Genomic DNA, 23,304 nt, shown 5'->3' on the forward strand with positions numbered 1-23,304 from the left:
AAAGTGAGCCAACAAGGACTGGGCCTTAATGTGGAATTTCTTGATCTGTCCCCTATAGAAGACACTCTTAGAGGCCCAGGCGCAACCCACACCCCATCCCACAGGAACTGGTGTTCTTTCCCATGAGAAAGTTAGGAGGGCCAACCTAACAATCACTTGACTGCAACAGGAGTGACAGCAAATCCTAGGGATCTACCTGCAACATAAATGCAGGATCCAAAGGCTTCTTACCACCTTCACTGGTACGTCCTAATAAGTCTTCCAAGCTGCAGCAGCAACAATTATTCTAACCGGCTTCCCTGCTAGTCAAACAGCCAGTGAGCCAGTTAAAATCAAAGTCAGACCATGTGGCTCCACTCCAAACCCTCCAACTCCCATCCCACTCCCTCAGACCATGTGTGTAGTGAGGAATTAATCCTACCTGAAGTCTGGCTTTTGCCCTCAGCTACAGGGTGGTGATCACCAGGCCCCTGGGACACCCTGGGACACCCTGCCTAATGGCAGAGTCTTTGCTGTCTGGGGGCTTCAGACTTCAGACAGTCAACAATGTGATTTACCCTGAGGGCTTTGGGACATGTGACCTCTGGAAGAGGGAGACTAAAGGTCAGCCACATGGGCAATATGTGATTAAGCCCCCAAGAAACACTCTGGACACCAAGGCTCAGGTGAGCTTCCCTGCTTGGCCACACTGCACGTGTTACACACCAGGAGGTCTTGTGTCCAGGACTCCACTGGAGAGGATGGGAAGCTCCACATTTGGACCCCCTCCCATGTTCCATCCTATTCATCCTGTCCATTGGTTGGTTCTAATGTGTATCCTTCTGCTACAATAAAACTGTAATATTAGTGCTTTCCTGAGTTCCGTGAGTGGTTCTAGTGATTACCCGCTAAGGATAGTCATGGGAACCCCAAACTTGCAGCTGGTGTCTCAAGTGAGGGCAGTCTCGTGGGGACTGTGCTATTTGCCAAACTCTTCACACCCTGCTATGGCCACCTTACCATGACCTTCCTGATCTACCCCCCTGGCAGCTAGATGTCATCCCTTACCCTCCCCCCTTGCTCTCCTCATTCCTCACAAGTGTCAGGTACACTCCCACCCCAGGGCACTGGAAAGCTCCTTCCCCAGATATCTGGCAAGTTAACTCTCTCCCTTATTTCAGGTCTCTTATTCAAACGTCACCTCCTGGGTGAGGCCTCCTGTAGCCCCCACCCCAAACACCGACCTCCTTCCCTGCTTTCCTTTTTGATCTTTGAACACTACACCATAGCCACCCAACTCTAGATTTTATTTATCTGCTGTCTTCTGCATCTCCTTACTAGAATAAGCCCCAAGGAGATGGAGACCTTTGTACTTTCTTCTCTCCTGTAACCCCAGGGCCTAGAACAAACAGTTTCTGGCACATGCTAAGTATGCAATAAATTCCTGTTGAATGAGTAACCTCTAGTATCCTTCACAAGAACCTCCTAGAAAACCGGCCACCCCACTCCCACTCTTTCTCCCTGAAAGGCAAAGTCTGCACAAATAGGAAAACTGACCACACTTGGCTGAAGACCATTGCTGAGGGAGATGAGGAAACAGTCAGCAAGACCAGAGACTTCCAGGAGAGTACCTGGCCCAGCCTGGGTGAGGAGGCCTGGATGCTTGGCAGGCCCCTTCCTCTCACGCTGGAGCAGACGCATGGAACCCTCTGGCCCTGATCACTGTGCAGCAGGTTTGGTGGGAGGGGAGGAAGGGGAGTAAAATTCTTGCCCCTGACAGAGGGGTGGAGGGAAGACAAACCCTCACCAGGCAGGGGTGACTTTTATTTGAAGGCAGAAAACACCCTATTTGGGGGTTCACTTGTGATCTGTGACAGTTAAAAATAAAAAAAAGGAAAGAGAAACGAGAAGCCAAAGGGCCTGGAGAAGGGAAGGTGTGAGTGGTGGGTCCTGTTCAGGCCACGTAGGGGAAGCGGAGCAGCAAGCCCTCGTGGGGTTCCAGGGTCAGGTGCTCCAGCTCAACAGAGGCACTCTCCTTACGGCCCGGCTGGGTGCTGAGCATCAGATCCACCTTGGCCGGCAGGCTGGTGCTGGTGGGCAGGCTGGAGGTCCCCAACTTGGCAGGTTGGCCCACATTCCCAAAGTTGAGCACTACCAGGAAACGCTCGTTCTGGTCCCATTGTCGGACGTAGGAGAAGAGGTCAGGCCCGGACGAGAGTATGTGGAAGTCGCCATGCAGCAGGGAGCGCTCCTTACTCCGCTGATCACTCAGCCGCCGGAACAGGGAGAGGAGGGAGCCAGGGTCTTGACTCTGAGCCTGCAGACGATGAAGACAGAGCAGGAAGGGATGAAGGGCTCCCCTGGGTGCAAACTCCTACGGGCCACCTGCCCACCCACTGCTGGTCAGGCCCTGCCCATCTAAATCCCTTACCTTCACAGTCTTGCTGGAGCTTACAGATCTTGAGGTGTTGGGGAAGCTGGATTCATCCCACAGCATGACTGGGGCCTTCAGAGGCTGAAAAGTGGGGAAAATAGGACTTGGAAGAGGCCTGGCCTGCACTCCCTGCTCCTCCTGCCATTCCCACCCCCATTGATGCATAACCCCCCCACCCACATCTAACTTCTCCTGGACAAACAAGGCAGGCTCCTGCCTCAGGTCCTTGCACACACTGTCCCCTCAGCCCAGAGGGCCCTTCTCCCAGACAGCCACCAGCTAGCTCCCTCACTTCCCTCCCATCCCTGCTCAGTTGTCTCACCAGGTTTTCTACGGCCATTCTACGTAAAATACACTCCATGCCCTAGTCTCTAGGCCTCCTACCCTGCTTTCTTTTGCACAGTACTTATCAGCACCTGCCATCTATATTATATTTATTTATTATCTAATTTCACCATCTCTAGCTCTTTTGTGCTTTGCTGTATCCTCCATGATTGGCATATAGGAATTACTCAGTAAGTTTGTGGAAAAAACTGATGACCGGTTCTGTAAATACCAGCTCAGGTGTCAGCTAAAACTAAGTGAGTGTCTTCACAGTCTTATCCTATCACAGCCCTCGCTGCTGTGCACTTCTCACTGGGCTCCCCAACTGAACTTTTGAGTTCCTGGAGGGCACAGGGTATCCACTGTCCACTGAGTGAATGACTAAGTGAGTGAGTGATGGCTACCATACTGAATACCTACCAGGTACCAGGCATCACATTTTAAAATATGCCCTCATTTAATCCTAACTACCCTACAAGAAATGCAATATCATAGCAGAGATGGCCAAGGCTCAGACAAGTGCAGTAACTTGCCAAGGCCACACAGCTTCTGACTAGGTGGCTGACTAGGAATCAAACGCAATTCCACCCAAAGCTCATATCTGTCTGCTCTCATCCACAGAGCCATCATGATGGAGGAACACCACCTCCAGCACTGTACTGGGGAGGCAGCAAGCAATACCTGTCCAGGTGGGACAGCTGCCTCCAGGCCAATCTCATCCCCATAGCTGAAAACCGGGGTCCCTGGCAGGGTGAAGAGCAGCAGCTGGTAGAGTCGGAGGAGTTGAGCCGGCACGAAGGAAGTCAGGAGCCCCGTCTGAGACAACTGCAGGAACGGATGCACTGGTGAGCCCCAAAGCCCACCCCTGCCTCCATTTCCCAAAACCCCTTTCCTCCAAAACGCCTCCTGCCCTACGCCCACCACTGTAGTACTCACACTCCAGCTGCACCAACGACTGCCAGTGGTGTTCAAATACTGGGTGACCAGGAATTCTACATGCTTGCCAGTGAAACTGGGGTTTGACAGGTAGGAGCTGGTCAGCAACAGGTCCTTGGTGGATTCGAGTAGGCTCCGGATCTGGTGAAGGTCAGAGGACTCGGTCCCTGCAATCAAGAGCCTGCACGGAGTAGAGCAGGGCACAAGGTTGGTATAGGACAAGAAAGGAAAACTGGAAGTGAAGAAGGTTCTCTGGACGAGGAACTTCCCCCTTCCTTGGGCCTACCATTCCACTGAGGGGTTCTCACAGTGAAGCCGACTTGGGGAGGGGGTGTGGTCTGTCACCCACCTATCTTCACTGATGTTTTTGGTCATGTCCTGCCACTTGGCCAAGAATGAAGACGCATTCTAGAAAGAAAAAAGCAGAGTTGAGGAACAGGAAACACTATGAGACCCTGGCAAGACACTCTGTTCTGGCCCAGGCTCTGCCTCTCACATGGAAAGGGAACTCACCGTCAGATTCCCCACGTCCCGAAACTGGAAGCCATCCACACCAGCCTGCATCCAAAACTTCAGGGCATCCTATAGGGAGGAGAGCAAAAGAACAGAGGAAATATATCAACACTCTGATGCAAAGGCTCAGAAAATCCCAGCCCACACTAAACCTTGCCTACCGAGCACTTTGCCATGACCTTGGGAGAGTCACTTGCCTTGAATGGTCTCACTTTCCCACTTCTGTTACAAAAGTTTAGCCTTTGGTCCCCTCCTTTCTAACCTATCATTGATTCTCTTAGTGCTGTAGCATTTTACTTTTCTATTCTTCCCCAAGGCAAATCACACAGCTTCACCTTTGATCCCTACAGAACAGGCCCAAGAGAAAAAGTATGTTCATAGACATAACTTCATTCAACCCTTAGCATGTGTGGTAGGCTAGTAGACTCGTTTTAGAGATGAGTAAACAGTCTCAGAGAAGCAAAGAGGCACGCCCAAGACCAGAATCAGAGAGCAGCAGAGAGAGGACCCAAAATGCTAGTGAAGAGCCCAGGACAAGTGTACTTACTCCTCTCCCAATGTCCTGAGGCCTGGGGAGGGTGTGAGTCAAACAGCAGGTCTCAGCAAGGGCAAAAATGAAACAGTGCAATTCAAAGCACAGCCCGAGGGCAGCTTAGAAGATCTGAAAAGAGGCGCCAGCTCTGCAGAACCGGCCTCAGGGCCTGGCATTCTTGGGGCATGAAACATGGTACCCCACTGCCCCCTTTTTTCCCTTTTTCTCCCTGCTCCATGTGCTCTCTCCTCGTCTCCACGTTCATCTGAGGCCACCACTCCTCATGCCATGCCACCTGTAAACATTCCCTTATCAGTGACTTTTATTTTATTTTATTTTTTAACAATTTAACTTTATTTTTTACTTATTTTTTTGGTGAGAAAGATAGTTCCTGAGCTAACATCTGTACCAATCTTCTATTTTGTATGTGGGACACCACCACAGCATGTCTTGGTAAGCAGTGTATAGGTCTGCGCCCAGGATCTGAACCCACGAACCCCAGGCCGCCAAAGCAGAGTGCACAAACTTAACTACTATGCTACCAGGCCAGCCCACTTTAAAGGGTCTTCCAGCAATTAGCAAGGGCTGAATTGGATGACCCCAAGGGTCCTATGGAAATGCTCAATTCTACCTCAGAATCATGGCTGCCAGCAAGGTGTCAGGGTCTGTCTCCATCTTGTTCTGCCTCTTCTGAACTGATCAGTGTCCTACAACCCCGGCTTAGGAGCAGGGGTGCCCCACTCCCAGCTGCTGGGTATAGAGTTTGAGCCTATACACCTCTTCAGAGAAGGTAGACTAGAGAAATAAGACTGCTCAGGACCTCAAATCCCAGGCACATTAAGTCCCTCTGAACCTCAGCTGCCTCATTCACAGACTGGGGATGACAGGGACTTTGTGCGGTTATACAGGGGATTAGAAAACATATATGAAACGCTTGGCATTGTCCCAGACATATAGGAAGACCCCAGTGCAGACTGGGCTCCACTCCAAAACACATCCAACGAGAACCAGGAAACCAGACAGGACGGGACTCCCACAGAGAAAGGGCTTCCTCTCCCAAAAGGAAGAAAAATCAAACCCAGACTGACATCTGAGAAATTCCTTCCTGGCACTGTCACCATCAGAGTCAAGGAAACAAGAAAAACGAGTGGACAGAAAAGAAAAGGAACAAGCGTCAAAGGGGTACACTGCTGGCTTATCCTTCTGCCTTGGGAGGAGCGTGCCTGCCTGGCTCCAAGCAGCAAGGGGCCCCTCAGCTGAAGCCGGGCAAGGTTTACAGGGCTGCTGTGAAAGGACCAACACAGCCCCAGCATCCGGCTCCCACCTGCCATCAGCACTCACCTCCACCTTGGTGGCCACACTGGTAATCTCATCGGGGAGGAACCATGGGTTCTGGCCCCTGTAGTTGGGAGTGAGGTCCAGAATGACCCGGATGCCTAGAACAATGGAGGCAGAGGCAGTCATGAGAAAAACTTGGGTGAGGGGAAAGGAGGAAATCAACAAGTACAAGTCCATAGAGTATTTCCTATATATTACTCGGTACAAAAGCTTAGATTTGAACCCTGGTAAAACTCATTGCATTGAAACAGAGCTATGAAGAAGGGAGGGGGGCTTAAGATCTCACAGGGTAGAAGAGCGTAGTGTAGCAGAGAAGACTTAGCTATGGGGCCCTAGGCTCCCGACTCCCAAAGTGAACCCTTTTAAAGTAAGACAAGATTTTATTTGGATTTTTTTTCAAAAGGACCCACTCTTACCCGTTTAAATGCCACTGACTTAGTAAAAAGCCTACCTTTTGCAGATAAGGGCACTGAAACCCAAAAGTTAAATGATTGCACTGCCAAGTAGAAAGCTTCTAAATCACCTGATGAATCCATTTTAGGCTGAAGCCTAACAAACCTCCCCTGTTATCTGCCCTAGGAAAACTCAGAGCCAGTCAGGTGTAAACCAGACAAAAATCCTATCCTGCCTTCCCTCTGGCCAGAAGGCCAACCCCTTCCTAGCTCCTTCCTTGCCAACTCCGGGACACCCACTCTTTTTCTTGGCCGATTGCAGGAGACTATCAAAATCTTCCTTGGAGCCAAGAGCCGGGTGGATCTGTTCCAAGTTCGTCCCAGCGACGTCATCCTCCTGGTTCTCGTGAATTGGGCCCAGCACAATGCCCTTCACCTTCAGGGTGCTCAGGTAATCGAGACGCCCCTTCAGGCCTGAAACGCAGAAGCAGGATTAAAGCGCAGTCCCTCTAACATCCCCTATTCTCTCCTCTCCCCGCGACTAGGTGTCGGGGGTGAGGTTGAACCACGAGACTCGGAGGAACTGATGTAAGAAGCCTAACACATTACTTCAGAAACCGGCTGTGACTGGCTCCCGGCGCCACAGGAAGAAAGGAGGATGCTGAGTCAGCTACCCCCGTGAAGGAGGGAGGGGGGACGGTTTCCTTCAAAAAGGAAGGACGACCTACGTCCCAGGGAGCGGTCCCCGCTACCGGGGGGTGGACAACCGTCTGAGTCAATCTAGGGACAGGGTCGGAGCCGGTGACCAGCTAAACCAGGGGCGGGGGGGGGGGGGAGGATGCACCGCGCTCACCCGCTAGGTTGCCGGCGTCGCGGCCCTGGAAGGCCTGAAGGTCGCCGATGCGGTAGAGGGCGCCCTTGTGCCACCAGCTCTGCGCCGGCAGCTCGCGGCACCGCGGGGCCCGCACGATGATGACCACGGCGCCCGCCAGCATGCCGAGCCAGCCGAGCCAGAAGAGCAGCAGCAGCGCCCAGCGCGTGCGGACCCAGCCGCGGCTGCCCGCCACCTTCAGCAGCTCCTCTTTCGACAGGCCCGTGAACTTGGCCGCGTCCTCCGCCTCGTCGTCGGCCACCTTGATCTTCACCAGGCCGTTCTTCTCGGCGCCGCCCGCCGCCACCACGGCCACGGCCGCCCCCGACGCCGCGTTCATCGGCTGCTTCTCGGGCTCCATCTCGTTCAGCTCCACTTCCTTCATGTCCACCTCGGTGTCCTGGCTCATGGTGCCTGCGGAACCGGCGACACAACGAGCCTTGCGGTCAGGTGGCGGCTGGACACGTGCCCCGACCTCCCGGCCCCTGGACTGTTTCCCCAGCGGTTGCGGCTCCGAGACGCTCCGACGACTGTCTGCCGCGGGTTGGGCCCGCCGCGGGGGATTGGCAGGGGAGCCCCGCCTCGGCCCGCCCCGGCCTGCCCGCCCCTTAAAGTGAAACGTCCGGGATTGCTCTTTGTGGGACCGCTGGGGGCGGGGGGGGGGGGGGGCGCGGAGGAGGAAAAGTGTCCGGAACAGGCCTCCGACCGCTGCGTGATCCAACTCCTCATCTCGAACCTGTCCACCCCTGAGGCTCCTTCGAGCCGGACCCTAGGAAGGCTGAACAAGGGGCCACCTTTAGGTAGGTGGAGTCTGTGATATGTCCCTCCGCCGGAAGTGGGCGGAAAGAGGATATGCAGCCCGGCGGGGGTCCCGCGGCCCCTCTTCGCCCACTCCGAAGGAAGGTGGCCTCCCCGGGCCCCATCCTCCATTTGCCCCTGGCCCAGGGCTCAGGGCTCAGGCCACCGCCTGGTCTTCCCAACTTCTCAAGGCTCCTTGCGCTCAGCTCTTTCCTTCACCAGGCCTTGTTTTCCCAGGCCTCTGGGACCTGGCGCTAGACCTCCGCTTCCCCGCAGGGCTTACTCCCACTCGCCCTTCAAGACTCATCTTGAGTTCCGTTCAATGAATTCATCATGCAGCAACTATTTATTGACCGCCCACTACAATATTTTGCTTTATTAACTTTATTGAATTAACTCTAATGCAATCTTTTCCTTGATGTTTTAAGATGAATCTGTTTGGACAGGAGTTGAGGCTGACACTCCCCATCTTAACCTACCCCACCCCAGTCTCTGGCGCCAGCATGTCGGGCAGCAAGGAATTCAACATGCAGAAGAGATTGACGGTGACCTGGGGGCAGTAGCAAACTGGGCTGGGCCTCAGTTAGAGGCATCCACCTTTTTCCTACAACAGACCAAAAGATGCCCTGGCTAGACTCTTCCCCACCTTGCAGGGCCTCCCACAGATTATCCCAGTCTCCCCAGGGTGCCAGGGTTCCCTTACCTCCCCATCCTTTCACTACACTAGGCCTTGGAGACAGCTGGTACTGCAGAGGCCTTGAAGACCACCCAGCTTCCCTCTACAGGGGTCTTGGATTGCGTGTAAGTGGGGCAGAGACAAGGTTCAGAGCAGGGACTGCCGGACATCAACACCATGAGGGGCCAACACTCTCCGGAACGTCTTGTTCCTGAGTAGTGCCAGCTGGATTATTTTCAGAGAGGAGCTTAAGGAAATGAGTTCTTTCTCCCTCTCCCACCTGGGCTGGAAGCCAGGATGGCTGTGTATTTGGAGGAGAGCGGAAGCCAAGATCTGAAGAAATAGCAGAGAGAAAGAAGTGCCACGGGTATGAAAAGGCTCATCCTCTGCCATTCCCCTTTTTCATCCCAAAGCCCATACCCCACCCCCACTCTAGGAAAGCTGGAACCAACTCCTACAGGGAGGCAGGCAAGTGGGTAGAGGTTGGAGTTCAGACCAGTGCTTAATGATGATAAGAAGTCCAAGGTGCCCTGGGCATGCCAGATAAGTGCCAACCAGGGGCTCTAAACAGACTTTATCCCCAGCATGAAAACTCAAGGTTGAGGACAGGGATCAGAAGCTCTCCTTGCAATGGTCCAACATAACACCCCCCAGGAACACAGTATCTCACTCACAGCTCCTCACAACTCCAGACAGATGAAGTCAGTCCCTTACGCATTTAGTAAAGAAGCTAACAACCTACCTCTCCAAGCTTATCACCCTCCGAGCCTTCCACAGGAACTGCCCTCCAGGAACTGCCCTCCAGCCACATCAGCCAGTCTCACAACACACCGGGCTTAGTCAGGCCTTGTACATGCCATTCCCTCTGTTTTTCCCTTCCTGTTTTGCCACTCTGTCTCAAATTCGTATTCATTCAAGACCTAGCTCAAATGACAGTTTTTCTCAACTCCCTGGAAAGAACTGCTTTCTCTCCACTGTGCACGCACCTCTGCTACAACTCATGTTCCATTTGTTTATTACATTTCCTTGTCTGAGTGTCTGTTTGCACTTCAAGACAAGTCGCTGGCACCTTGTGCTATTTGTGGATGATCCTGCCTGCTCAGAGGTACCATGTGGTAGCCACTTTATAAGTGTTTGGTAAATGGGTAGATGAACTGTATCAAACCCAAATACTTCCATTCTTAGAAACAATTCAACAAAAGTAACATGTGAAGATAAAAGGATAAAAGTGAAAAGGAATTTAAACACTGTATTGTATAAAGATTAAGCTGTTAATGCAGGAAAACAAACCAAGACTTGTAACTGTTCAACCAAAATAATTTAACAAAGTAATAAATCTGGGGAAAGGAGAGGCTAGGAAAGCAACAGGGAAAGACTTAGAGAAAGAGCAGAAGGTAGCTAGAGATCCTCAGATCCTACAATGTATGCTGATAAATATAAAACTTAGTATTTACTGTAGGAATGCAAAGTATATAATTTGTCAAAACGAATTCAGCCTTTAAGAAAAGGCTGGGACAAAGCAAAGAAAAGGGCAATTCAACAGTTCAGAGGCCAGTAAAGACCACAGGAGGCCACGAGTCTTCGGTACTTTACACTGAGGCAGGCAGATGGGGGTGGGGCCCTAAAATGCAGAGGGCCAAGTGTACAAAGAAAGTTCCTTTCTAACTCCCTGTTGCAAAAATCCATGTGACATGTTTCCCAACAGATGAGGATCACTTGATCTTAACCAAATGATAGGGAAGATACTTTTCCCCCAATGTGTAAAGAAGGATTTCCAAAGACAGCGCAGAGATAGGAGGATAGTTAGAAAGTTAGGAGACTGCCTCTGTCCAACAACAGCCTGCGACTCTGCCAGAGCCCGAGGCATTATTCCAAAGGCCCAGAAAAAAAGCATCCAAGCTCTGCATCTAAAATACCTATCAGCCTTGAAGGGTTTAGCCATTTGAAAAATAGATGGCTGAAGTTAAGGAACTGAGCATTCAGAAGTCAAACTGCAGCTGAGATGAAAGCAGAGACGGAGGCTGACCCCAACCAGAGGGGCTCACTTGGCAGCTGTTATTTGAAGAAGTGATGTTGGAATAATATAATTTTTATTCCAAATCCTGCAGGAGGGAAACTGGCTGCTGACGAAGAGAACTTTCAAAATTGTCTTATTGAAGGGTGAGAAATGTGAGGGCGGATAAAAGCCAGAGAGTAAAGGAAAGGCAACCAAAACCATCTCTTAGGGTAAGAGAAATAAATGCACCATCTGAAAAATATCTGGTACTCAAATATATTGGACAAATGAACAACACTGCAGCAAGCCATTCTCTCTGATGCAACCAAGTATTAAAAGAGAAACACCAGATAGAGCAGATCAATATTTATAAAAGAGAGAGAGAAGTACTTTTTTTTTTTTTTTTTGGTGAGGAAGATTGTCCCTGAGCTAACATCTATGGCTGTCTTCCTCTATTTTGAATGTGGGATGGCCGCCACAGCATGGTTTGATGAGTGGTGTTTAGGTCCACACCCGGGATCTAAACCATGATCCCTGGGCCACTGAAGCAGAGTGCACAAACTTAACCACTATGCCACCAGGCTGGCCCCTCACTTTTAACATATTACCCTGAGATAGATGACATCAGACAGCTAAGAGATGAGAGACAGAATACCGATCTCACCAAAAAGCCTAAATAGTAATAGATTAAGGGCCGGCCTCGTGGCCAAGTGGTTAAGTTCGTGAGCTCTGCTTCAGCAGCTCAGGGTTTCGCCAGTTCGAATCCTGGGCGCAGACATGACACCACTCATCAAACCATGCTGAGGCGACATCCCACATGCCACAACTAGAAGGACCCACAACTGAAAAAATACACAACTATGTACCGGGGGGCTTCAGGAGAAAAAGGAAAAATAATAATAATAATAAAATCTTTAAAAAAAAAAGTACTAAGAGATTAAATTGTCCTTAAAATGATTAATGGAGTCCTCTAACATCAGCTCCTTCTGCAGTCATGGTCACACAATACTGGTGGGTATCGTCGTTTTCCCCACCCCCTGTGCCCTTCAAAACTTTCTATCATCACATTCTTTGCAAGAAAGTCACTAAGTGCAGCCACACCCAGAAGGTATGGAGTTAAGCTCAGCTTCCCAGAGAGGAGTGTATCTACAAATACTATTTGGGATTTTTCTATACAGGAGATTTGTCTCTTCTCCCTCATTTATTTATCTCTTCATTTATTTATATTTATATCAGTATAGACTCTTGGATATTTATTTTATACTTTGGGTTGGAATCCAATACTATACTATTTGGCTTTTTGCTCAAATTTTGGCCACTGTGAGCTCTTTCAGGTTGGCTTCTGTGTCCTTTTAATACATTCGCCTGCTCCTCTCTTCCCCAACCGCGCCCCCCCCACCCCCAACCCCCCAAGCACTTCTTTACTTTCTGGCACTACACGATCCTCCAGGCTCACCTTGTATATTCACTAGGGCCCCAGCCCTAGAAACAGCCATTTCTCCAAGAAGCCCTGGTTCCTTTTATTGGAGAATGGATGAGAAACCAAGATATGGACACAGGTGTCTTTTGATGAACAAACGTATCCATCAAAAATGTCTTTTCTGGGGCCAACCCCATGGCCAAGTGGTTGAGTTTGTGTGCTCCTACTTTGGTGGCCCAGGGTTTCACCGGTTTGGATTCTGGGCGCAGACATGGCACTGCTCATCAAGCCATGCTGAGGCGGCGTCCCACATAGCACAACCAGAGGCACTCACAACTAGAGTATACAAACATGGACTGGGGGGCTTTGGGAAGAAGAAGGAAAAAAAATGTCTTTTATAGCTCTCTTTTTTTTTTTTTTGGTGTCTTATTTTAAAAAATATTTCTGTACTTCAAGGCCTTAAAGATATTCATCAATATTTTCTATGCAAAAATGTAAGGTTTGGTTTTGCCATTAAAGTCCGTAATCCATCTTTACCTGATTTTTATTTATGGTATAAGGTAAAGAGCCAATCTCATCTTTTTTCCAAATGGATAACTGTGATATGATAAAAAAATATATATATATATATATATATATATATATGTGGTCTTTGTCCCTGGTTCCTGACAGGGAGCTCCTAAATCCTTTGTAATTTCCTGGGTGATAGTTATGTCTTTTGTTGTAATGAGGCCATCTTGGTGGGCTTCTAAATAGCTTCAGGATGAGGCCTGGTCACCAGAAAGACCAAGGCATAATTAGAGGGTTGGAACTTTCAGTTCCACTCCCCAGCTCCAAAGAGGAGAGGGGCTGGAGACTGAGTTAATCACCAACAGCAACGGCTTAATCCATCATACCTACATGGTACTTTCTCCTGAGTTCTGTAAGTCCTTCCAGGGAATTACTGAACCTGAGAAGGGAGGTCGTGGGAACTCCTGATTTCTGGCCAGTTGGTCAGAAGTACAGGCGGCAACCTGGGACTTGCAACTGGCTTCTGAAGTGGGGGCAGTCTTGTGGGACCGAGTCCTTAACCTGTGGGGTCTGTGCTATTCCGAGTAGTTAGCATCAGAACTGAATTGTAGGGCACCCAGTTGGGATCTGGAAAACTGAAGGATTGGTTGTTGGGTGAAGGAAAAACCCACACATCTGGTGTCAGAAGTGTGAGTAAACACAGTTCAGGATACCCATTTCTTCCGGTTGTATATACTGAACAACAGTCCTTCCTTTCCCATTGATCTGACATGCCACCACTTCATATGCCATATGTACATGGATTTTTCTGGGCTTTCTATTCTAATCTATTGCTCAATTTTGTTTATCCCATGCCGTGTTAATTACCAGAGCTTCATAACAAGTCATACCCAACAGGGCAAGTCTCCCCTCCTTGCTCTTCTCTGATGTGTCTCAGCTAATTTTTGTCCTTTTACTCTCCCTTGAGTTTTAGAAATATCTTAACAAGTTCATGAAAAATCCTGTTTGGACTGTTCTTGGAATTGTATTGAATCATGTATCAATTTGGGAAGAACTGACAACCTTGTGATAGTAAGTCTTTCGATCCATGTATGTGGCATAATCTCTCCACATATTTAGGTCTTCTTTACTATCACTTAATATTCTGCAACTTTCCCTGCAAGAGGCTTGCACATCTTATTAGATTTCTAGGGACTTTTTTTTTTAATGCTTTTCTTTTCTTTTCTTTTTTGTTTTTTTTGAGGAAGATTAGCCCTGAGCTAACATCCACCGCCAATCCTCCTCTTTTTGCTGAGGAAGACTGGCCCTGAGCTAACATCCATGCCCGTCTTTCTCTTTCTATGTGGGATGCCTGCCGCAGCATGGCTTGACAAGTGGTGCATAGGTCCACACCCGGGATCTGAACCGGCGAACCCCGGGCCGCAAAGCGGAACGTGTGAACTTAACCGCTGCACCACAGGGCCTGCCCCATCTAGGGACTTACAAGTTTGTGAAACTATTATAAATGATGTCTTCTCTTTAATATGTTTTCTAGTGCAACTGACATTTGCACATGAAATTTTATATCCAGCTATCTTGCTAAACTCTTCTATTATTTCCAAGAATTTGTCTGTAGACTTTGGAGGGGAGTTCCTATATAAGTGATTATGTTATCTACAACAAATGGCAGCTCTATGTTTTCCTTTCCAAACTATATGCTTATAATCTGTCTATGTTATTTTACTGCACTGCACATTTGCTTTTCTCTACACGCTCTCAGTCCCTCAAGCCCATTTATTCTCAAATCTATTAAAATGACCCCCAAACCTAAGTGCTCAACCCCAATTGTTCATCTTCACTTAGTTCTTTATTTCTAATTATCCAAAATTAATGTTGTCATCAATGCCATCCCTACAACCCCCTATAGCCTCTCCTCTCCAATCTCCTGCTCAGATATCACAGTGCAGAGAGTGACAGCATCATTCTTCCAGTTTTCTAGGCCAGAAGCACATGGGCAATTTTCTTGGCTCTTACCTCTCCCTATACAGTTAGGAGCTCATATAAACTCTAATAAACCTCGTTAATTTAATTAGAGTATCTCCACTTAAAGAAAAACAGAAACTACCACTGCCTGCCATCACACAATTCTTTAAACCAGTTGGAAACAGTTCCAAGTCTCGACCCAGACTAGAAATGTTCCAGTTCTTACTCCTGCATTCAGGATCTCTAATCCTGTTTTATAAAGTGGGCAGACGGCAAATATATGTTAGAGCTGTTAAATATTCTTGAACATCAGAAATACAACTGATATGACTTGCCCATATCTTGCCTGAACTTGACATCACCTTCTGTGCCACCACATCCACTGGTTCCTCTCCGGTCATCCTCTACACCACAGCTCAAGTGATCCTTTCTAATAAAAATCTGATCATGGGGGTCAGCCTGGTGGCGCAGTGGTTAAGTGCGCTCGTTCTGCTTCGGCGGCCCAGGGTTCACTGGTTCAGATCCCGGGTGCAGACACGGCACCACTTGGCAAGCCATGCTGTGGTAGGCGTCCCAAATAGAAAGGAGAGGAAAATGGGCACGGATGTTAGCTCAGCGCCAGTCTTCCTCAGCAAAAAGAAGAGGATTGGGGGCTGGCCCCGCGGCCGAGTGGTTAAGTTCGCGCGCTCCGCTGCAGGCGGCCCAGTGTTTCGTTGGTTCAAATCCTGGGCGCGGACATGGCACTGCTCATCAAACCACGCTGAGGCAGCGTCCCACATGCCACAACTAGAAGGACCCACAACGAAGAATATACAACTATGTACCGGGGGTCTCTGGGGAGAAAAAGGAAAAAATAAAATCTTTAAAAAAAAAAGAAAAAAAAGAAGAGGATTGGCAGCCGATGTTAGCTCAGGGCTAATCTTCCTCAAAAGAAAAAAAATCTGATCATGGCACCGCTCTTAAAATCTTTCAGTTGATTTTCTTTGTTTTTATAGACTTAACATGATCAACAAGGTCCCGAGAGGTCTTTCTACCCCAATGTTTCAAACATCATTTCCTCACTCACACCCTCGCTTTGCACTCCCAACACAATAGCCTTCTTCTAGTTCCTTGAAATTGTCCCTCAAGCCATAGGGTCCTTGCAATGTATGCTGGTCCTTCTCTGGATTGCTTTTTCTCCCACCCTCAAAACCACCTCCACCTCAACCCAGCTTCTGTTCATCCTTGAGAAAACAATGGAAGCCTCACTCCCTCCCAGTAAGCTTTCCCTCACCACCACACCAAAGGTAGACCATTCCTTTCTGTCAGAGTATTTATCTCACTTCTAAATGCAGTCGTCCCTCTGTATCCTGGTTCCAGGACCACCCTCCATACCCAAATCTGAGGATGCTCAAGTCCCTTATATAAAAGGATGTAATATTTGCATATAACCTATGCATATCCTCCCATATACTTTAAATCATCTCTTGATTACTTACAATACCCAATACAACAGAAATGCTATATAAATAGTTGTTATACTGTATTGTTTAGGGAATAATGACAAGAAAAGAATGTCTGCACATGTTCCGTACAGACGCGACCATCGTAGGCCTTTCGATCCCCAGTTGGTTAGGGCCCAGGGATAGAGAGGGCCGACTCTATACTAATCAGACCCCCTAGCAGAGAACAGCATTCAGACTGGAAAGGAAACTCAGGAGAGCCCCTCCCTTCCTTTTTTCAATATTAAGTTGTGATTAAAGAATATAAAATCATGTTTTTGATACTGAGCAACTAAAGGTGGCAGGCATCCCACAAATAAAGTAGAGGAAGATGGGCACGGATATTAGCTCAGGGCCAGTCTTCCTCAGCAGAAAGAGGAGGATTGGCGGTGGATGTTAGCTCAGGGCTAATCTTCCTCCAAAAAAAAAAAAAATCCACATCTTCAACTCTCCCAAAAAACAGTCTACTCTGTCGCTGGGAGAGCTTCCGAATGGCACATTCCTCCACAGTTCAGGAAATAAGGAAATTCTGTTCTCAAAGTGAATTTTTGCCGTAGTGGTGAACGTCCTACTCCCAGCTTCCAGCGGAGTGCTGCTCATTTGCATATCCCAACTCCTGTACGAACCGAGGCAGTGCCTCTTGCTGCCAGGAGAGGGCAGAGCTATTCCCTGAGAAAATGCCTGAATGCAGCTTCCATCCTCAGAGATTCCTGTTAGAGGAAGCCGCCTACAGTGCAAAGTGTTTCTTCTAACAATCTCTTCAGGAGCTTACTTCATAGCATAGAGCAAGCAATCAATGAATTATAGTGATATACCTTGTTTTACAGGATGGGGATAAAATAATAAATTATACAGACAAGATTTCTGAGCTCGGGGAGTTTACAGGGGAGGGCATAGAGTGGTGGTATTGAAACTGAAAAAGGAAACTGGGCCATGTTGGCTCTTTCGGTAGGCACAGACTTTAACCTATGCACAAAGGAGGAGCACTAAGGATTCTGCGCTGAGAAGATCAGATTTTTTATTCAGAAAGATCACTCTTGCTACAAAGTGGAGAATGGATTACAAGGGGGTAAAGTCCGTGCCAGGGAACCAGGTGAGGACCTGCAGCAGAAATCCAGGGGTGAATGGCTTGAAGTAGGGCACCGAGGACGAGAAGAGCAGCTGCTGACCTCCAGAAGCTGGCCTGGCACTCAGAGCCAGGCCTTGGTGTTCTCATGTTGAACATAATTTCACACAACATCAGCATCAGACAGGCCACTCTGATCACGAAGGATCAAGGCAACATAAGCCCATTCCATAATCATGTGTGAACGCAGATAAACATGTGAACGTTATCCAAATCACAAAAGTCCTAACATCTCCCTGTCCTGGCTAATAGGAGGGACTGCTGTGTCTTCACCAGTTATAGCTTTAGCCTCATTCTGGTCTTCCCTCCTTTAGATAAGACTTATTAAGATATCCAATCATAGGGGCTGGCCCCGTGGCCGAGTGGTTAAGTTCGCGCGCTCCGCTGCAGGCGGCCCAGTGTTTCGTTGGTTCGAATCCTGGGCGCAGACATGGCACTACTCATCAGACCACGCTGAGGCAGCGTCCCACATGCCACAACTGGAAGGACCCACAACGAAGAATATACAACTATGTACCGGGGGGCTTTGGGGAGAAAAAGGAAAAAATAAAAAAATCTTTAAAAAAAAAACTGAAAAAAAAAAAAAAAAAGAAATCCAATCATAATATGATCCCACTTCCTGAAAACATCCAGAGTAAAGCCCCACTTGCTTAAACCCTCCACAAAATCACCTAACACAAGCCCAAATCCTGTAAGTTCTTTCTAACCCCTCTTACTGAGACATCCATGGTTCCCCACGGTGTGTGCTTCCTTGCTGTAACAAGTAGTAAACCCACCGTGCTCCAGTACAAATATGTTCCTGGCAGTCTTTGGCTGGAGGACATTTACAGTATGGCAGCAGTGGGATAATGACCACATCTGTGTCTTAGACGATTGAGTAAAAGAGGGCACAGTAGAGAAGGAATGGATTTGTGGGGAAAGATGATGAATTCAGTTTTGGACAAATTAAGCTGAGATGTTTATGAGCCATCTCAGTGAAGACGTCTGGCAGTCAGATACAAGCGTCTGCAGTTCAGGAGATCCTGTCGTTCCCAGTGTAAGAGGCCTTTTCCCTAGGCCAAAGACCCACTGTGGGGTGTTTGTGGACTGTGGTGTCATTGTGGGGGTGACTCCAACTCCAAGTATATCAATCCCATTAAACACTTGGGGACCAGGGAAATGCTCCCTGGATAAGAACCCATTGACTTGAGCCAGGACCTGAGTGTGGAAGGTTAACACCCTACAAGAGATTTCTCTCTTAATCTCTTGTTAAACAACTAACTATCCCCAAAGGGGTGCACTAGTCCTAGAAGTACCACAATGCCAGGTTGATTCGTGGAGCAGACAGAGCTCCTATACTATCTCCCTGTTCCAAAAATCAACGTAATATGTTGTCCTCAGATAGAGGAAATATCAGATGTTAAACTGATAAGAACAGGTGCTACACTTGGTCTTAGCCAAAAGGCAGAGAATTGATATTCCCTGTATCAACTCCTCATCATCCCTTCCTGTCCAAAACCCTCCTCCCTCAGGTCCACAAATATAGCTTCTAAGCCCATCCTTACAATCTTCAACGTCCTCATCTCCCCAGAGATGAGGATAATCTTCCCCAGTATCACACTTCTCCACAATCCAGGAAATTCTGTTACCAAATGGAGCCTTGTTCTCCACTTAGGTTACTGTCTTGTCTCCCAGGTCCTGGCAAAGCACTGGTTATTTACATAGCCTCCTCCTCCATTAAAGGAGGCAATGCCTCTTGCTGCCAGGTGGGGGCAGGGTTGCTCCCTGAGCAAACTCACCAGACATCTCTAATCAGGTCATTCGGTGAGTAGGGTAGCCCATGAATTGAGGCTGGAGAAAGATCCTTCAAAAACTTAAAGAGATAAATTAATATATATTGAGTCCTACTTTGTGTCATATACTCTCTTAGGCAACAGGGATACAATGATGATTTACACAGACATGATCTCGAACGTCAGGGACTTTACAGTGGGCGGGCAGGGCGGACCAGGCTTGGGGAGAGTGGTGGTAAGAAAACTGGCAAAGGAAGCAGGGGTCCTAACGACTATACTGACGGTCTGGACTTTAGCCTCAATTCTATGGAGGGGCACTGAAGGATTATGAGCTGAGACGTGAGACTTGAATATTTTATTTGCAAAGATCACTACAAGGTGTGAGAATGGACTAGAAGGGAGGAAGCCAGAGCCAGGGAGCTAGATTAAGTCTGTTACAAAAACCTCAGCATCAATGGCCTGAATTAGAGTAGTGGCAATGGGGGGCTGGGACAATCGGGAGAAACAGGAGTGGGTTAAATTCCGTTTTGGAAAAGTTGAGGTTTGTGGACCATCCAGGTGATAATGTTCATCCAGAAGGCAATTGGATGTATAGCTCCGAGGCTCAGGAAAAAGATCCTGTGCTGGAGTTACAGGCATAATGGTGGTCATGACAATCATGGGAGTGGATAAGGTGGTCCAAGCAGAGGGAGAAATAAGCCGGCCTAGCACACAACTGGAGGAACACTAATATTTAAGGAATGGCCAGAAGATATACCTCAAAGGATCACTAAGAAGTTATCAGGAAGATAAGAGGAACACTAGGAAAGGAGTGTCCTAAGCGCTGTGGGAACAGAATGTTTTAAGAAACGGGAAATGGGTCAACAGGGTAAGGTGCTGCTGAGAGATCAAGTAGGATGACTGAAAAGTATTGAGAAAAAAGTGGACGGCATCGTGTAAAGGAGTGTTTCTTTTCTTTTTTTTTTTTTTTTGAGGAAGACTAGCCCTGAGCTAACTACTGCCAATCCTCTTCTTTTTTGCTGAGAAAGACTAGCCCTGAGCTAACATCCGTGCCCATCTTCTTCTACTTTATATGTGGGACGCCTATCACAGCATGGCTTGCCAAGCGGTGCCACGTCTGCACCCGGGATTTGAACCAGCAAACCCCGGGATGCCGAAGATTTAACCGCTGTGCCATCAGGCAGGCCCTAGGGAGTGTTTCTTAAACTTTAGTGTGCATACAAATAACCTGGAATCCTGTTAAAATACAAATTCGAATTCATTTGTTCTGTGGAAAGACCCAAGATTCAGCATTTTTAACAGGCTCCCAAGCAATGCAGGTGTAGACAGCACTTTAAAAGTTAAAAACATTTGCTGGAAAGAAGAGGCAAGATATGATGTTAGCTGGGAGGAGGCATGGTGTTAAAGGACTAGCATGCTGTCTAAAAGCTCCAACTCTGGAGTCAGACTTCCTGAGTTTAAATCCTCACTCTCAATGAATATTTATTGAATGAATAAATGAGCAGACCAACGAAAGGCAGCATACCCCAGAGGTTGTTAAAGTAATATTTAAAAAAATTAAAACACAACTCATAAAAATGTAAAATAACGCATGTCAAAGATTTTATTCGACCTATTAATTAATAAGAAAACAAATAAGATTTAAGACTGGTCCAAAAGAGAATTTTAGGAAAGGATTGTAGAGTCCATCAGTCAAGAATGCTGATATGAGGGGCTGGCCCCGTGGCCGAGTGGTTAAGTTCGCGCGCTCCGCTGCAGGCGGCCCAGTGTTTCGTTACTTCGAATCCTGGGCGCGGACATGGCACTGCTCATCAGACCACGCTGAGGCAGCGTCCCACATGCCACAACTAGAAGAACCCACAACGAAGAATACACAACTATGTACCGGGGGGCTTTGGGGAGAAAAAGGAAAAAATAAAATCTTTAAAAAAAAAAAGAATGCTGATATGAATTTGCTAAAAGGTAGATATAAAACTGGCTAATGTCAGGGCCGGCCCAGTGGCACAGCGGTTAAGTTCACACGTTCCGCTTCTCGCGGTCCAGGGTTCGCTGGTTTGGATCCCGGTGCGGACATGGCACCGCGTGGCACACGATGCTGTGGTAGGCGTCCCACATATAAAGTAGAGGAAGATGGGCACGATGTTAGCTCAGGGCCAGTCTTCCTCAGCAAAAAGAGGAGGACTGGCAGTAGTTAGCTCAGGGCTAATCTTCCTCAAAAAAAAAAAAAAAAAAAAGGGCTAATGTCATACAAGGCAACCTAAGAGAGTTGTAAAATACCCAAGCAATAATAGGATGTCAAACAAGGGTACACACTCCCTGGAAAATCAGATAATCCTGAAGCTGGGTGGGCCTGGTTTACATCAAAAGGACACGTAGTAATCACTTGTGTCTAGCTCCAAGTTTTAGATAATTTTCTTAATAGGGACAAAAGTAGAGACTGGATTTGAATAACAGCTCTGCCATACTAGTTATGTATGCTTGGGTAAGTAATAACTGAATTTTCTTATCTGTGAAATGGGGATGGTAACAATAACTATTTTTTGAATTGAAGTAATACGTATAAAAGCACTTAGCACAGTGTCTGGAAAGTGCCAGGGAAAGCACTTACAAGATGTTAACATATTAACATTCAACACCTTCCACCAATTGTTTCACCTTGTTTTTCTCATTTCTCATTACTTGACACCCCAGCTTTTCTGCACCAGTCAAGCAAAGACATTTACGCACGCGTACACGTTTCATTTAATTTGACGATTACACTCTTCGTTTGTGGAACATCCCCTTTCTACCTTATTCAAAGGAAAAAATGTTCAGCATTTATTTATTCCACGGATAACGAAATTTGTATTATTTCCACCAAACTTCAAACTCTCTTCAACACACATAAAATCTCCCCAATTTTGTTTTTAAGATCCTAACCACCACCTGTAATGATTTTCCCTACTAATCAGTAAGCACAGTCCAGTGCTCCGGTCCTTCTACTTGGAACTCTGGTATCTACCCCACCTGGCTCTCTCCTCCATCTCCATCAGAGTTCCGCACAAACATCACCCTTATCAGAGAGGCCCTCTCTGTTAGACTGAAATGACAATTCCTGAAGAAAAATCTTAGATATTGAAAAGGTCTCTGGCCCTCCAAAGGGCCAGAGTATATAAGCAGACATAGAATCCATCAGCGGTATTAAAATTTCACGGGCGGGTGTTAGAGGGGAAAATGTCTTTTTAAGCTTCCTGGGGAGGGGGAGACAACATTGAAAAAAGATCGAGAGAAAGTACCCAGGGATCATTCCCTTCGTTCCCTGTGTATTTGCTTGCTCCCTGACTACCTTGAGAACAGTGTGTGAGGACAGCAATAAACCATAGTGGTCAAAAGAGCAGGCTGGAATCAGACTGCCTAGATTTCCATCTTGGCTCTGATATTTCTTAGCTGGGTAACATCGAGCAAGTTACTTAACCTCTCTAGGCCTCAGGTTCCTCCTCTAGAACATTACCTAATACCTTCCTCCACGTGCACATGCGCTAGGTGATTTCCACAAACGACTGGACTCATGTTGGTTGGTCTCAATAACAACAGCTAGAGGTGCCTGGAACCACTCTGACAATCAGGCCGGAGTTGTAGGCTGCTCTGCAAGAGCCCTTTACACCTAGGGTCCCTCATCTATAAAATAGGGGTAGTTACTGTATCCACCTCTGGGGATTTGGAAGGACCGAAGTACTTGATTCATGTACCGTACTTAAAATGGTGCTCCAAATCTCAGCCAACGTTAGCCCTACTACAAGCCAAGCTCCTAGCGAAACCAGGCCAGACAGCAGGACCTGCGGCAGGTCAGGAAAAATCAGACCCGTCCTAAGACTCAAACGGAGCACCAACGTCCTGATTCACTTTCTCGAAACGGCTCCATGCAAAGGACCCACCCGCATTCAGCCCGGGGCCCAGTACCTGAGGCGCCCCCCGCGCTGGGAGCCTGAGCATCAGGCCCGGGATGCGCGCTGGGCGGCTGGCGCGGAACCGAGTCGACGCCGGTCGAGGGTTCAGGAGGTTCGGGATCCATGGAAGCGGACCCCGCACACGAGTTTAAGGTGTGTGTGGGCAAGTGGGGCTCAGGGAAGAGTGTGGGGGACAGGCGGCTGTGACCGAGACAGAGCGTCAGTCCAGGATCGGCGCGAAGCCGGGGCCTCAATGCTCCAGCCTCAATGGAAACCGGCGGTAGAGACCCCCGGGGCAGCGCACTTCCTTAATACGCA

The 23,304-nt window shown here is 48.1% G+C and overlaps 1 protein-coding gene and 1 non-coding gene across 8 annotated transcripts; both read right to left on the reverse strand.

Annotated features, from left to right (window-relative positions):
* Nucleotides 1-1,782: 1,782 nt before the first annotated feature.
* Nucleotides 1,783-23,126, reverse strand: SLC3A2 (solute carrier family 3 member 2). 7 transcript variants are annotated; one of them, XM_046643974.1, is made up of 10 exons: nt 23,000-23,126; nt 7,302-7,733; nt 6,749-6,922; nt 6,060-6,154; nt 4,187-4,255; nt 4,023-4,081; nt 3,674-3,854; nt 3,419-3,562; nt 2,411-2,494; nt 1,783-2,296 (listed from the first exon to the last, which is right to left on the reverse strand). In XM_046643974.1, the coding sequence occupies exons 1-10, from the start codon at nt 23,109-23,111 to the stop codon at nt 1,934-1,936; spliced, it is 1,713 nt and encodes a 570-aa protein (XP_046499930.1). In that variant the 5' UTR covers nt 23,112-23,126; the 3' UTR covers nt 1,783-1,933. The 7 variants fall into 7 exon arrangements, with proteins under 7 accessions (XP_046499930.1, XP_046499926.1, XP_046499931.1 ...); XM_046643970.1 differs by having other exon boundaries at nt 3,960-4,081; XM_046643975.1 differs by lacking the exon at nt 23,000-23,126 and adding an exon at nt 9,536-9,676 and having other exon boundaries at nt 3,960-4,081.
* On the reverse strand, nt 18,558-18,744 carry LOC124229674 (U2 spliceosomal RNA). Its single transcript, XR_006885937.1, has one exon. It is a non-coding gene; the product is annotated as a U2 spliceosomal RNA (small nuclear RNA).
* Nucleotides 23,127-23,304: the final 178 nt, after the last annotated feature.

This window comes from Equus quagga, chromosome 17 (assembly GCF_021613505.1).
Source record: "Equus quagga isolate Etosha38 chromosome 17, UCLA_HA_Equagga_1.0, whole genome shotgun sequence".
NCBI classification, from domain to species: Eukaryota; Metazoa; Chordata; class Mammalia; order Perissodactyla; family Equidae; genus Equus; species Equus quagga.

Excerpts from the sequence above, each read along its gene's own strand:
- SLC3A2 (XM_046643969.1), bottom strand. The coding sequence starts at position 8,249 with ATGGAGGATGGGGCCCGGGGAGGCCACCTTCCTTCGGAGTGGGCGAAG. Across the intron at positions 6,923-7,301 it reads CGACGCCGGCAACCTAGCGG|GCCTGAAGGGGCGTCTCGAT; the intron begins GTGAGCGCGGTG and ends TCTGCGTTTCAG. Across the intron at positions 4,256-6,059 it reads GTGTGGCCACCAAGGTGGAG|GATGCCCTGAAGTTTTGGAT; the intron begins GTGAGTGCTGAT and ends TCCTCCCTATAG.